General features: G+C 39.2%; 2 protein-coding genes across 2 annotated transcripts in view; both read left to right on the top strand.

The window, feature by feature from the left end:
* The first annotated feature begins 783 nt into the window (after positions 1-783).
* On the top strand, positions 784-6,530 carry gnb5a (guanine nucleotide binding protein (G protein), beta 5a). The gene is made up of 11 exons (XM_029433831.1): positions 784-1,090; positions 1,651-1,787; positions 1,951-1,992; positions 2,976-3,052; positions 3,150-3,282; positions 3,734-3,877; positions 3,971-4,062; positions 4,347-4,395; positions 4,486-4,582; positions 5,153-5,319; positions 5,412-6,530. The coding sequence occupies exons 1-11, from the start codon at positions 955-957 to the stop codon at positions 5,421-5,423; spliced, it is 1,086 nt and encodes a 361-aa protein (XP_029289691.1). The 5' UTR covers positions 784-954; the 3' UTR covers positions 5,424-6,530.
* Positions 6,531-7,083: 553 nt separating this feature from the next.
* ap4e1 (adaptor related protein complex 4 subunit epsilon 1) overlaps positions 7,084-15,356 on the top strand; it is a 9,382-nt gene continuing 1,109 nt past the window's right edge. The window contains exons 1-20 of the mRNA XM_029433794.1: positions 7,084-7,395; positions 8,196-8,267; positions 8,354-8,477; positions 8,689-8,762; positions 8,840-8,961; positions 9,092-9,251; positions 9,333-9,499; positions 9,584-9,657; positions 9,759-9,881; positions 9,968-10,077; positions 10,166-10,305; positions 10,966-11,078; positions 11,209-11,327; positions 11,941-12,243; positions 12,917-13,028; positions 13,117-13,255; positions 13,354-13,603; positions 14,097-14,642; positions 14,721-14,911; positions 14,992-15,152. Of these exons, the coding sequence (XP_029289654.1) occupies positions 7,255-7,395; positions 8,196-8,267; positions 8,354-8,477; positions 8,689-8,762; positions 8,840-8,961; positions 9,092-9,251; positions 9,333-9,499; positions 9,584-9,657; positions 9,759-9,881; positions 9,968-10,077; positions 10,166-10,305; positions 10,966-11,078; positions 11,209-11,327; positions 11,941-12,243; positions 12,917-13,028; positions 13,117-13,255; positions 13,354-13,603; positions 14,097-14,642; positions 14,721-14,911; positions 14,992-15,152 (3,241 nt within the window). The 5' untranslated portion in view covers positions 7,084-7,254. The remainder of the gene's footprint in view (positions 7,396-8,195; positions 8,268-8,353; positions 8,478-8,688; positions 8,763-8,839; positions 8,962-9,091; positions 9,252-9,332; positions 9,500-9,583; positions 9,658-9,758; positions 9,882-9,967; positions 10,078-10,165; positions 10,306-10,965; positions 11,079-11,208; positions 11,328-11,940; positions 12,244-12,916; positions 13,029-13,116; positions 13,256-13,353; positions 13,604-14,096; positions 14,643-14,720; positions 14,912-14,991; positions 15,153-15,356) is intronic.

The following is a 15,356-nucleotide window of genomic DNA, read 5'->3' as shown; positions in this document are numbered from 1 at the left end:
AATCAAAGGAAATTTAATACTTTCCTTTTATTAGAATTTCTTTGATTTTTATTCAAACATTCAAAAATTCAAACATTTTTGTTTATTCAATTTTAGCTGCAACCAATATCAATGAAGAGATTCTATATCCACAGCAACTATTTTTGTCATGGATGAATAGTTATATATTATATTATTATATTATTATTATTATTATTATTATTATTATTATTATTATAATTATATTAAAACTGCAGCCGTTCTCTGGTTTGAGCTTCTCCAGTGGGATTTGTACTCTTCTCTGTTTCATATCATTGTTACCTGATTATCATTGAGTTTTTAATCCATCTGAAGACCCTAAAAGATATCTCTCTCAAAATCAAGGTGTAAATGCTGTTACAAAGCATTCTGGTGGGGTAAAAGTTTATAGTTTTTGTTTGCTGACTTAAATGTAGACACATTTAAATATAGTGAGTCTAAAAATACTGAAATGTGAGCCAACATGACTTGACCTATGTGGTGTCAGGCCCTCTTAAAATGTAAAAGTGAAAGTTAAAACAATACAACTCAACAGTATTTGAATCTTTAACTCAAAACAGAGGATTATATATATATATATATATATATATATATTTAAAGTGCATTTCTTATAACAGCTGTAATCGCTTCCGTTGAAATAAATTAGTGTATATGTTAAAACACCAGAGTGCTTCATGTATCTGCTGCTGTGCTTTTGCATTACTGACAAACAGTATTGTGTTTTCCATTGTCGGAAGTATTTAAATGCATTATTCAGCGGTAGAGTAGTGAGGCTGCTGAGGATGCAGCAGCATCACCGGGATGCAGGATCCTCCTCCTCCTCCATCTGGACACCGGAGGAGCATCTTCTCCCTGTGACGTCATGACAGCAGCATCAGCTGTTAGCTCTGCTTTAAGCTTTTTCGCTGCCGATCGCTGCCTGCACAAAGGAAATATATGAGATCCCCTCTCATCCCTGAAATGGCGACACAGGAGGTACAGCTGAATGAGACTCTGGTCCATCTCAAAACGGAGTCGGAGACGCTGAAGTCGAAGCTGGAGGAGGAAAGAGCGAAGCTGCACGATGTCGAGCGTGAGTGCTGAAAATGGAGAGGCCTCGATTCACCGCTGCGTTTACAGTGTGACGGGTCAAATAACAAAAAAGGCTCATAATTATAGACAAATGTTTTTTAGCGGGAGTTTTAATAATGCCAGTTTAACAGGGGCGTGAATGTGTCACAACTGATTATAGGCCTTATTGTCTCGACGTTACCTCAGATGTTTGACAGGCGACTTGAGCAGCTGTTTGTTTGCTTCCCCATTTTACAGCCCACTGCTTCCATCTGAAATTCTTCTGTGTAGTGGTTTTTGTCCAATCATATCTCCGCTAGCCTACATGGCAGATGTTTAATAAGATGTGGAAGAGAAACATAGAAACAGGCTATTTGTAATGCACGTTTTATGAGATGCTCACATGAGCTATTAATGACATGATTAAACACAGATTAATTGAAAATATTCCTACATTTATCATAGGCCTAATCCTTATTGCTCTTGGGAATATTAATCCAGGATCTATACAGTAGAGGGTTTAATGTAGTGTGTGTGTGTGTGTGTGTGTGTGTGTGTGTGTGTGTGTGTGTGTGTGTGTAGTACATCAGGTGGCAGAGAAGGTGGAGGGCCTGGGTCAGTTTGTCATGAAGACCCGTAGAACTCTGAAGGGACATGGCAACAAAGTTCTGTGTATGGACTGGTGTAAGGACAAGAGGAGGATCGTCAGCTCTTCTCAGGTCACACACTCTTTAACACTCTTTAACACTCTTTAAGCTCCTGCTGACTTTTATACTTTCAGTTCTTATCTTCTATACCTTGCAGCTCACTGTAGAGCCTGTTTATTATTGCATATGACCTACAGTGCATGTGTTTATATTGTTCTTGTTTTTATATTTGCAGGATGGGAAAGTGATTGTATGGGATGCTTTCACCACCAACAAGGTACATTTTCTTTTTTCAATATATAGGTATTTTATTACTATTAAAAAAGTTTTTTAAACAGTTTCACATTTACCCCTGTCACACTGCATCCTCCTACACGCTTGTTATTAACCAGTTTCATACATAACATTGGGCAGTGGGTCGCTCAAAAAACATTACATTATAACAATATAGGCATCCTAACACAATATAAGATATAGCAGAGTCATAAAGTCATAACTGAGTCATACAATTAAAACATTTAAATTAACCCACAAAATTATGAAAACATGTACAAAAAAAAGAGAAACAAAAGATTGGTTGTGTGTGTAGAATGACTAATAGAAATAAATATATGGATCATCATACACCTAGAGATTGAGACCCACAGGTGTTAATCAAAGTCATAATTTTAACTTTAAACAACAGACAATTGGATTTGATGTTAGTGTAATAAGTGATTTCAAACCTGAAAGACAGCATATGTGTATTGAAGAATGTGTTTGTGTATAACTTCTAATATAAAGTTCATTAGTATAATTTGTTCAGAAAAAACTGGAATGTTGGTGAATTATTGTGAATGTTAGAGGTTTGCCACCGTATAGAAAAGTCATCTGTTGAGACTATAATTGGTCATTTCACTTTCCACAATATAATATTGAAAATCAAATCTGTGAGGCATAATAGACAGGAGGAGACATGGAGGATTTCCACATCAACAGGATTAACAGTGCTGTGATGCAGAAGATGCTAATTCCTGTTTGTTTTTTTATTAAGACGGAGACAAAGGGACACCAGAGATTGTTATCAGAGTTGAACATTGACCAAAAGAAAGTTAAACAAAATCTAAAAGCCATTTTTTTGCTTTTGGACAAACTGCAACACTGCTAACGTCTAACAGCCTTAAGCTTCCTGTTCTGCTATAATTAATTGATTCGAATGAATTTGATCCATCTCACTGTCCCGGTGCGGCTCATGCTGCTGTTTCTTTTGATATTCATTAGGAGCATGCTGTGACAATGCCTTGCACCTGGGTGATGGCCTGCGCCTACGCCCCCTCCGGCTGTGCTGTAGCTTGTGGGTGAGTGTTTTACTGCACGAGAGGCTCCAAATGTGGCGTTTCATCTGTTTGGATTTCTGTGTTTTTTGTAAACTATATCATTATTTTCTTGTTACAGGGGCCTGGATAATAAATGCTCTGTCTATCCTCTGTCTCTGGACAAAAATGAGAACTTGGCTGCCAAGAAGAAGTCAGTGGCCATGCACACAAACTACCTGTCAGCCTGCAGCTTCACCAACTCGGATATGCAGGTGAGAATATCCATCATACACAAAAACACATCGACCAGAAGCAACTTTAAAAATCTTTCTAGTTTAGTTTTAGTTTATTTTGGTTGTTTACAACTTTTATAACTCAAATACACATACTAACAATAATAAATCATTACGTTTGGAGTAGTGACAAACCATGCGAATTTATACTGAGCGGAAAGGTGCAGGCTGAAGCCTTTTACTTTAAATATTTTGTTCAATCCCCTTAAGAGTTATGATTAATCAGAAATCACTGCCTTTAATATTTCTGTGTAAGGAGCTCCCCCACTTTGTTAATAATTTACAGCAGCTCTTGGTTTGATGTCCCGGTCACATGATAGTTAACACGGCAAAGACAATCCATTTATAGCGCTGTGTTAGCCCACATAGACTTTTACTGATCTTCAGAACAGCCATTATTCTTCCTCCTCACCGTCTGCTTGTGTTAAAGATCCTGACGTCCAGCGGGGATGGGACATGTGCATTATGGGATGTTGAGAGTGGGCAGCTGTTGCAGAGTTTCCATGGACACGCAGCAGACGTGCTCTGTCTGGACCTGGCCCCCTCCGAGACTGGAAACACGTTTGTTTCAGGGGTGAGGACACCTCTCGCAACTTCTTACTATTTAGACTTCACTGACTTATTTCAAATATTTGGTCATATTCTGCATTATTCTCTATTATTGCAGGGCTGTGATAAGAAGGCCAATGTGTGGGACATGCGTTCAGGACAGTGTATTCAATCCTTTGAAACTCATGAATCAGACATAAATAGTGTGCGGTAAGTGGGTCAATTTTGAGTTCTGATATATGTAGAGATAAGAATATCTTTTGTCATTCATCCACAAGTGAGAACAAATCTGATATTTTGAATACTTTACGTGTAAAATGTTGTGTGTTAAAAAAAAAATCTAATTATTCTGATAGGCTTTGTTTTTGTTTGTAGAAAAATGAGACAATCCAGATGAAATTGGTGCTTTTAGTCGCTAAAAGTCAAATATTAAAATCCTCCACAAGAGAGGTATTTGTACCTAACAGTGGTTGTCTGTCTTCTTGTTTTAATAGATACTATCCCAGTGGAGATGCATTTGCATCTGGCTCAGATGATGCTACAGTAAGCAATCAAATATTCACCACATGGAGTGCGATTAGAAGCATATTGAAAGTGATCATTTTAACATTCAATCACTGACTTTTGTTACAGTGCCGTCTGTATGACTTAAGGGCAGACAGAGAAGTGGCTATTTATTCCAAAGAGAGCATCATATTTGGGGTCTCCAGTGTTGATTTCTCTCTCAGTGGTAAGAAATATACACTTCAGCTCAGTGATATTATGTCCTTTATAAAATAAGGAGAAGTTTAGATGTTCATTGAGAGCTAATCGTGTTAAGATTTGTTACGTTTTCCAACTCTCTTTAATCTCTGTCCCCTCACACTTTGTTCTTCTTTATAAAGAAGAAAAACCTAATAATTAATATATTCATTTTTAATGGGTTTGTCTCTCATTTATTTTTTTGTAGGTTTAAACTTTAAACAGTTTGTTTACACCTTTAAAATGCTGAAATAATGTCTTGTTGCTCTTTTGATTCATTCAGGTGCACAGTACTTTGATTATATTATTATTTTTATTATTATGTTTCTTCTTTTTAACTGTTATTCTTATTGTCAAACAGACATTGTTTTCTAAAGTAATGTCCCCTATCTCTTAATAAAAAGAATGAAAAAATATACATATAATTATATAAAAATAAAATACATATATATTACAAAAAATAGAACCAAACCGGAATTATTGAACAATCAGAGCTTAAACTTATGTATTTTGTTTATTGGAGTTAAAAGCATTCATATTATTTTTGTTATACTTTCAGGACGGCTATTGTTCGCCGGCTATAACGACTACACCATAAATGTTTGGGATGTTCTCAAAGGAACACGGGTCTCTATTCTGTTCGGACATGAGAACCGCGTCAGTACGCTGCGTGTTTCCCCAGATGGGACGGCCTTCTGCACAGGTTCCTGGGACCACACTCTTCGGGTATGAGACGTCTGTTATTATTGTCTGGTCTGAAAACTGTTCAGTGACCTTTCTGACGATATCTTGTAATGCCTGCTCTTTGATTTTTTCAGATCTGGGCTTGAGGATGAAGACACAGAGGATGAAATGGTAGACAGACCTACTGAAGATACACCAACGTTTCTGTTTGCTAGAGTACAATCACAGAGATAGAGACTCAGTTTTGGTTGTACATAGGGCATATCAATAGCATTGTATATACTCCAGTCTCATGGCCACGTTAGATTTACATATTTCAGAGAGTAATTAAACCAAATGGCACGCGCTTGTATTACAGTATGATTGAAAGAAAATTGCACAGAAGTACTTATGGTTACTAAACTAAAGATGTAAAATGTATATTGCCGAAAATAACATTGGTAGTGACTAGCATCAGTCTAGGATAGAAGTAACACAATGAAGTGATGTGTGTATGTGCCCACATATAGGACATTACTTGTTTATTTATTTGTTTTTTGCACAAAAAAGAATGGAGGAATGCAATATGTAGAAGCAAATGTATTACAAGGAAACAAAACACATCTGTAGGAGAAGCAGTAAGGTTTTAATGGAGGTCTCAACTTCACTTGGCTTCACTTTCTCATGCCACAGACTGAGAAAAAAGAGACGAGAGGAGGGGGAGTTGCGGGTTCTCCGTAAATGAGAAATGTTGAAATATGAGGAATGTTTAGATTGGCTTGTAGAAATTAATCAACATTAGTTATAAATAGTATTGGATATAAAGGAACATTATTATGAACAAAAGTACAAATGTGTGGTTTATTAAAAATGGAAATATATTTAATTCCACACCCTGTGCACCCAACAAGCCTTGACAGCTACTCACCTGCTGATATTATAAAAAGAAAGCACATAGTTACAGGAAAACCTAAAATACATGAGGTTTATTTTCCCTCCGTATGATTTTGAAATATGGTTTACCTCTCATCTGTCTGTTTCTTTCTGCTTTATGTGCACATTTAGTCATTGCAGACACCCTGAATCTCTGATATCTGAATACTAATAAATAAAAATGTGTTTAAATTCTTAGAATGTACTCCTTTTCATGCAGTTGTCCAATGGCTGTTATTTCATATTTATTGTAATTATTTTATTGTAGTTAAGTGTACAGTTATTAAAGGGACTGTTTATCAAAGTATTCCAAAACATAATAAACTGAGTTTTGAATATCATATGATGACTGATTGGATGTTTTTCATTATTGTTCTTTACCTTACCTTATTTTATTTTATTATACTGATCTATTTAAACCTAGCTGCCACTGTTTGTTTAATGCCAGACACTACAGGCAAAAACATGCACTGGTCAATTTTGAGATTTTGGGCTATTTTGCTTCCCTAACATACAAGAAGAATCTCGTTTTTGAAGAATCTTTATTAAACACTCAAAAATGTGAGAGATATTCCTGAAATTAGATACAGATAATTGTCAATAAGAATGTCTCTAATAACATATATACAACCGTCCGTGACGTAACATTTCCACAAACATGTCTTCTTTCAGAGTAGTGGAAAGAAAACAACCAAAGTACACATTTAGGTGTTTATTTTACTACACTTTGGTTATCTGCGTCTAAATATGTCCTAATGTAAGCGATCAGCTGGGGTTATATCTATTAGTTATTTGTTTAACTTAGTGTCACCCCTTAAGGTTTCTAATAAAGTTTCTAAAATACAAACGGAAGTGACATCATCAACCAGCCTTGGTCAGTCTGCTGAATCAAAACAATGGCCGCCTGGCAAGCTAGCATTTTACCTCTTGTGAGCTTTTCAAATGTTTAACAATAAACTTTCCCTGACTCTGTTTAAGAAACTCTTACTGGGATGGATAGATGATTTCATAAGTGTATTCTGAAAGAAAGAAAACTGCTGACATCACGCGCTCTTCGCTGCCAAAATGAGCGATGTTGTGGAGAAGACCCTGACAGCTCTGCCGAGCCTCCTGTCTTTAGACTCTCAGCCTGGATCCACAAAACTGTCCTCCACCTCAAAACTAGGAACCCTCATCAGAGGGATCACTGAGTTAACGTCCAAACATGTGAGTCTGTCCTTAAAATCTGGAGTTTAGGTGAAGTAAGATGAGTCAGTTGTTGGTAATGTACTCTAACGTTAGCTTAGATTCAACCAAAGAAAGGTGCGTTTATGTGTTTTTAACCACCTACTAAATGTTTATATATACTGTGCTAAGTTGTAGACTGATTTGTAGATACCATCTCTTTTCTGTTATGTTATTATCACGTGGTAATACCGGTGAAATCTGAGCTGGGACTATTTTAAAATGTGTCCTGGCTGGTGCGTTCAGGCGCTTGTGATAAACTCAGATATTTGAAGTGTCTTAAGAGTCAGCTACTAAAAATGCTTTGCATTCACAAACTGTTGCAGAACATTTAAACCTGGAAGGCAAATATGAACGTTTTGAAAATGGTTGCTGATGTTCTTCAGCCAATTGTCAAGTGTTGTAATATCCCACAAACACGTGAATGCACCAAATCAGAAATGGTTTACAATGAATGGTATTGGCTAGATATAATTAATGTTCACTGTGATGCATTGCCTATCTATAAAGTCTCTACAACGTGTCTTTCATTGTATACTAGCATGGTACACTGCAGGCAATGGTGTCTATTTTATTAAAAAAAACGTTTGGGCTTTTGGTGCCTTTATTGATGGTACAGCATGACCTTTAAATATGTTTTTTAATAACTACCATGGCGCACTTCTCTATGAGATTCTGATATGTAGTTCATGGGCTGAAGTATATTATTTTAATGGTTGTGTTAGCAGGTATTTTCTCAGTATTTTCTCTTAATATCCTTAAGTGTGTTCCTCTCTTTTCAGGAGGAGGAAAAACTTATTCAACGAGAACTAGTATCCATCAAAGAACAGGTTTCCTCCCCTAACACCTCCATGGTACGATTTTCTTCATTTTTCAAATTGGTCATGTACAAGAAAGCAGATTATTCAAATAGGCTTCCTTGTGTGTTAATCTGATTCAGAGGCAGATGAAGGAGCTCATGGTGAGAGCGATCTACTGTGAAATGCTCGGTTATGAGGCTTCATTCAGCTACATTCATGCCATCAAACTGGCTCAACAAGGCACTGCTCTGGAGAAAAGAGTCGGTATGTTGTTTTGTGATTATTACTCATTCTTTAGAGTCCTTACCCAATGTTTCTGCAATACTCATGTTGTCTCATGATCAACACAAGGCGCATAATTAGCGGGTCTTTGAGTTTTATAAGTATCTTTTGAGATCACAACAACTTGATTCACCTAACTCATCTCATCTTCTACACTGGGAAAAAAAAACTAATTTGTGTTTCTGAATTTCAGGTTATCTTGCCGTGTCTTTGTTTCTGAACGAAAGTCACGAGCTGCTTCTTCTCCTTGTGAACACTGTATTAAAGGTGGGTGTGAGGTTTGTTACAGCATTTGTCATCTGGTGTCTTGGCGTCAGGGATGTTGATGTATTTTGTGTTTTCAGGATCTTCAGAGCACAAACCTTATTGAAGTGTGCATGGCTCTAACTGTTGTCAGCCAGATGTTCCCCAAAGATATGATTCCTGCAATCCTTCCTCTGGTCGAGGAGAAACTTAATCACCCAAAGTAAGAAATGCTCAACGCTAAGTCTAATCACCAATATGCGTTTAAGTGAATTTATTCATATGGTAAACTGAAGCATGACACATCAACTTGAATATTTTTATTTATAAGGACTTCTCTAACTTATTTGCAGAGAAATCATTCGACGAAAAGCAGTCCTGGCACTGTATAAATTCTACCTAATAGCACCGAATCAAGTTCAACACATCCACAACAAGTTTCGCAAAGCTCTGTGTGACAAGGATCCTGGCGTCATGACGGCTTCACTACACATCTACTTACAGATGATCGAGGTAATTCCTTCTCTGGACTCTCTGGACTTTCTGGTTTGATATACTGATCCAGTCTCGTCACATATTGTTCTTTCGTTACAGGAGAATCCAGAAGGTTATAAGGACCTGGCGGCAAGTTTTGTCACCATACTGAAGCAGGTGGTGGGAGGGAAACTGCCCATGGATTTTAACTATCACAGTGTCCCTGCTCCATGGCTGCAGATTCAGCTGCTCAGAATACTGTCCTTACTTGGGAAAAATGACCCGAGGTAATTGTTACTTATTTTACATGTTGTGATTTGCTGCTCGAATCCTTGCGAGTACATTTTGTGAGTCTGTTCTTTGTTTGACAGTACGAGTGAGATCATGTATGAAGTCCTCGACGAGTCTTTACGGAGAGCAGAGATTAATCATAACATCACCTATGGTAAGTCCAATTTAAAGTACCGTGTCTTTTATACATTTGGTTGTTCAAAATCATTTAAGTTCCGTCTTTAATGACTTTTTGAAATTGGTCTATATTTCCAGCAATATTATACGAGTGTGTAAAATGCATTTACACGATTGATCCCAAATCTGATCTTTTGGAAAAAGCTGCAAAGTGCATTGGCAACTTTGTTCTGTCACCGAAGATTAATCTGAAATATCTCGGTAAGATTCAAATAAAAACCTTTTATATAAGTATCAACATTTCAGATATTCACTGTAGTAAATAGTTTTATTTATTGTTGTTTTAGGCTTGAAGGCTCTCACCTACGTGGTCCAGCAGGATCCTAAACTGGCCCTGCAGCATCAGATGACCATCATCGAGTGTCTCGATCACCCCGACCTCATCATCAAGCGTGAGGTGAGGCAGATACTGGTGTAGTCCGGATTCTGGTGTCATATAATTGTGGGTTTACAGCATTATGGGCCCTTTTTCTGTTTTCTTGTAGACACTGGAGATCCTCTTTCGGATCACCAACGCCCAGAATGTCACAGTCATCGTTGATAAGATGCTGGAGTTTCTGCGCATCAATAAAGATGACTACACAACCATTGACCTGGTGGGGAAGGTGGCAGAACTGGCAGAAAAATATCCTTATATATATATATATATACATATACACATGTACTTACCTCTGGTGGTCCACTGTACCTGGAAAATTGGAAACCCATACAAAAATAACCCACAGTCTTATAATTAAGCTGCTATAAATACTGAAACAAGAGCCTGCGATGCCTTCTGGAATTGGTTCTCTGATCCAAGAAGTGATTTGTGATTTGTAAAACTTCCTCATGGTGGTAAAGTAGTACATTTCTTGAAAGATACACTAACTTTTGTTACCAAAGGTACAATTGTTCAGGCCTTCATTATAATAAGATCGATTTTGTTCTAGAAAATTGGAAGCTCATAATATTGACAACCAAGCATATTGTTTTCTGGCGATTATAGGGGTCATAAAACTTTCTGTGAAGTTGAACATTAAAACTTCCTGCTTGAACTACCTGGTAGGAAGTATGGTGTGCAACCCCTTTCTTTCTTTAAACAGCATGAACACATGTCTGAGTCTCCTGTATTATTAAACTGGGGATTCAAGGACTAAATTCTAACTATTGGACTTTGTTCAGTCTCTGTTTCTCTATAATAAAATGTAATTAAAATGCAATCCTTTGATAACCTGCAGTGATATTATTTATTCATTTTGTTTGTTCCTATTTATTGTGTTGATTTGTTTCCTATGAACCATTATACATATGCGCCAGACAATGAGTGGTTCATTGAGACCATGAGCACAGTGTTCTCAGTGGGTGGAGACCTGATGCAGCCGGACATCCCAAACAGTTTCCTTAAACTGCTGTCTGAGGGTGAGATACCCACACACTCAACTTATTCTGTCGTTGCTCTTCTGCTTTGTTGTCGTGATACTTCACTTCAGTAATTTCATACTGATGTTGGTTATAATTATGTAATGCAAATGTCTCTTTCCTGGCGCAGGGTTTGACAGCGTGGAGGAAGACAGGAAGTTGAGGCTGTTTGCTGTGGATTCATATGTTTCCCTGCTGCAAGGAGAGCCGGGCAAACTGCCACAGCGCTTCCTCCAAGTCATCAGCTGGGTGAGTGCTGTGTGAACGATGAGCAGTTTGTATAATTGTTATGTAATGATAATGACAACAAGTCATTATTTGGTTTAAAGCATATTTGACTAATTGCTTGAGAAATGTGCAGGCATAAAAACAACAACAGTGAAGACGATGATGAAATACAAAATGCATTTCAGTGAACTCTGGTAAGAATAACAACAGGAAATAGAGCAAATCACTTAAAAAAACAATATCCATTTAAAAGAGGAAGTGTTTTAAAAGATCAGAAATAATTAGTTGGCCTGAGCTCCTCAATTCATTCAAATCATAGTTTTGAAATCCGGACGATAAGAGCTGAGTCATGCTGCTGTGTCTCCTGATCGGAAGTGAGAAGCTCACATGGATTTGAGAGAACAGCAGCCAGATCAGGTTTTAAACATGGCCAGTAAGATCATATATACTTATATACAGTATATATATTTTAGTCTAAAAATGGAAACACAAGAATGAATTTGACACACAGATGAAAGACATTCATTGACAGTACTCCTCTGTACCTTTCCTTCACAATGTATCTTACTACATACTGTGCAGTGACATTCACTGAGTAATACACTAACGTTTCCCCCTCTTCTGCCATCCGCAGGTCCTCGGTGAATATTCCTTTTTGAGGGAGGAACTGGAAGCGGCCACGGTCCTGAGGCTGCTGGCCAAACTGTTGGACATGAAGAACACCAGCAGTGAAACCAAGAGCTGGGTCCTCATGGCAATGACCAAGCTGTGTGAGCGCGGGGCAGGTGTGTCTGTGGCCCAGGAGGTTTCTGAAACATACAGCAGCTCCCTGGATACAGTGCTGAGACAGCGGGCTCAGGAGCTGCAGCACCTCAGCCGACACTCTGAACTACGTGCCCGGGTGCTCCCTCGAGACGCCGGCCTGGAACCCCTGGAGGTAACACGCTAACATGCAGGACTGCAGATACACAATAATGATGTCGAAATGTGCGGCATATTGTCTTTGATGTTGTTTACAATCCGTACTCATAGAAACCTGGTTTATTGCATGGAAACATTTGATTTGACTTTGAAAGTCTGCCGCTGTCGAAACTTGTCAAAATGTGGTGTGAGAAAAACACCGTTAAAGGATTTAGCTCTCATGAAGCTGCTTTGTAATTCATCCCCTCTGGCAGAGGGAGTGCTCATTATCGGATGGTTGTTAAACAAAACTTGCAGAGACTTGCCCTCCATGACACACAGGCGACTACATTAATGACTATATTTATCAAAATAAAAGGGGATTATCATTTCAATCGAAATCATAGCGGCTGTTTAAGCATGTCCGGAGAAGTCTAATGGGTTGGGTTTGAACTGCATTCACTATCCGAGGGAAGTATAGGACAATAATGATATTCTAAACACATGAAAGCTTCCTCCGGTTGTTTAAAATGTCATTTAGTTGTCTTTTGTGGCCAAACAAAGTGTAAAAATAGTAATTATGATACGAGTCATATTTGTAAGCACACACATTCAACATCTTCAGACCTGCAGAACTTTTTCTAAATGATCTTACCATCCCCATTAGAGGAGAAGGTTGATGTTGATTTAATGTTGACGTTGGTTTCCAGGTGGATTCCTCTCTGTCATTTCTGGATGGATTTGTCTCGGAGGCATTGGCTGCTGGCGCTGCTCCATACAAGCCTCCCCATCAACGACAGGAGGAACTAGCTCAGGCCAAAGGTAAAAGATTGAGCTTCACATTGTGGCAGACTTGGCAGCATGTGCACTCCCTGGTGTTGCTTTGTTCTGACTGTGTTGTCTGCCTCAGCGTTGAGCCTGGAGCCATACGGCCTGTCCCTGCCCATCAGCATGTCCTCCTGCAGCATCGCCGACAGACAGTCTCCTACACTGTTGTCCATAAGCTCTGGTCTGTCAGGCGAAAGCCCCGACCTCTCACACAAAGGAGGGTGCGTAGACACACTAGCTTGTGCTGTCTGAATTCAAATTCAACTTGCACACAGATGCAATGGCTGGTTTAAAACTCATCCTTTGTGTTTTGATTCAGCTCTTCAACTCTGAAGCTGGATGGTGTGAAGAGGCTGTGGGGGAGGGAGGGCTACCTGGCGCAGAGGGAACCTGTGGAGGAGTCTGCCCGCGTTGAGGTTCCCAGTCCCCTCCGGTCGCCCAGCCAGCAGGGAGAGGCTGACAGTTCACACAGCCAGACTCCGATACCGACCCCTGAGCCCGAACAAGAGAAACAGCAGCTGGCCTCTTCGCTGTTTGTCGGCCTGAGCTCCCAAAGCTCCGTGTGTCTGGTGAGCTGGGGGTGGGGGATGCACAGTCTGAAGATGCATTTTTGCATAATTGTCTGATATTGTAATTTCAACATGAGATTAAATGAAGATTTAAGCAGCTGAAAGTCATTTACTGTGAAGCAGCTGCAGACATGTGACATATATGAATCTGATGAATGAATCCTAAATGCTTACCTCACAGATGTGAAAATGTAAACGACAAGGGGCGCAGAATTAATGCTGCGACTAACAATTATTTTTATTATTTATTAATCTTAATCTTAGGAGATATCTTCAATTTACTTGTCCAAATTCCAAAGATATGAAAGCAGAAGATCCTCACATTTGAATGAGTTTATCGACTCCTTGTTTCAGCTTTACTGGCTCTGTAAAGCTCAGACATTCTCATGTGATACTGAAGCTGAATGTGAACGTGGTTACACTGATAAATCAACTATACACTGCATATTTCTAAAAGGGCATCTGTAACAACTAAAACATTTCCTTTTACCAGATGGGAAAATCTGAGCCAACACCTCAGCGATTCAGAAGAAAGGCAAAAAGTCCGGGCTCGTCCTCGAGTGCCAGCGAGAAAACATCCAACTCCCTCGTCTCTACTCCGAGCACGGTGGATAACTTGATGTGTAACAACCTCCTGGACTCCAACATCACCTCCGAGCTGGTCGTTTCTTCACTCGAACAGACGTCTCAACTCTCTCAGGGCCTCGCTGCTGCAAACGGCACCTGTGATGCAGAGTTAACAGACAGTGACGTAAAGGGAAGCAGCCCCTCTCTGTGTGGGGATAACGCTGTGGCAGCTGCTGATCCGGCTCCTCATGAAGACCCATGTAAAGACTTGTTACTCACTTCTCATCTTCCTGCAGAGCTCTCTGGACTCAGTCACTCAGAAATCACTCCTCTGTGCTCCAACCAAAGCCTGGATCTCTCCGCCTCTCATGTGCAGAAAGAGGATTCTTTAGTGCTGGTTGTTTTCATTTACAACTCCTCTGACTCTGACATTCAACAGATTCTACTCGAGCTTGACTCAGAGGAAATTGAGGTACAGAAATGATGGTGAAGAGAATGTTTAGTGAGGTCTTATACCTTTTTATATTAAAGTGCATTTTGTTTGTTTCAGGTATCCTGTGTGTGTGACAGTGCAGTGCAGGAGGCGAGCAGCCACAGTGTAGCAGTGTGTCAGTATTCCCTGACTGTGAAGACGCCTTCAGTCCATGTTGAAGTGGTCGGGACGGTGTCTTACCAGTTCCCTGCTGGGACGCCTCAGTCGTTGCAGTTCTCATACAAACTGCCTCTAACCTGCTTCATCAGGTACAATATTTTCTTTTTTTCTCCTCATGTCTGTTCAGAGACGATTAGTTGCTTACTGTCATTTCACTTGTTTCCCTCAGACCTTTGACTGTGTCCACAGAGGAGTACGGCACCATGTGGCTGGACTTCTCTCATGATACAAAGCAGAACCTGACACTGATAAGTGACGGCCAGGAACCTCTCGCAGCCACTCTGAATGTGCTGAAGAAGAAACTTCAGCTTCATGTCGTGGAAATCATAGGTGAACACACATCTAGCTCTAATTTAAAATGTCACGGTTGAGCTTTTTAGACTTTTACCAACATTACAAAGTAATTACATACATCAAGCATCAACTCAATGATTACGTGTACGTTGTGTTAGGGTTATTTTGTAAAACTTAAAGTTTTTACCTCCCGTACAATAGTATTAGTTACTTAGGTACCGTTTTCTAATAACAAATGCG

Source organism: Cottoperca gobio, chromosome 6, assembly GCF_900634415.1.
Source record: "Cottoperca gobio chromosome 6, fCotGob3.1, whole genome shotgun sequence".
Lineage (NCBI taxonomy): Eukaryota > Metazoa > Chordata > Actinopteri > Perciformes > Bovichtidae > Cottoperca > Cottoperca gobio.
Note: the sequence above shows the minus strand (reverse complement) of the source record. Positions and strands in the feature narration are given on the sequence as shown.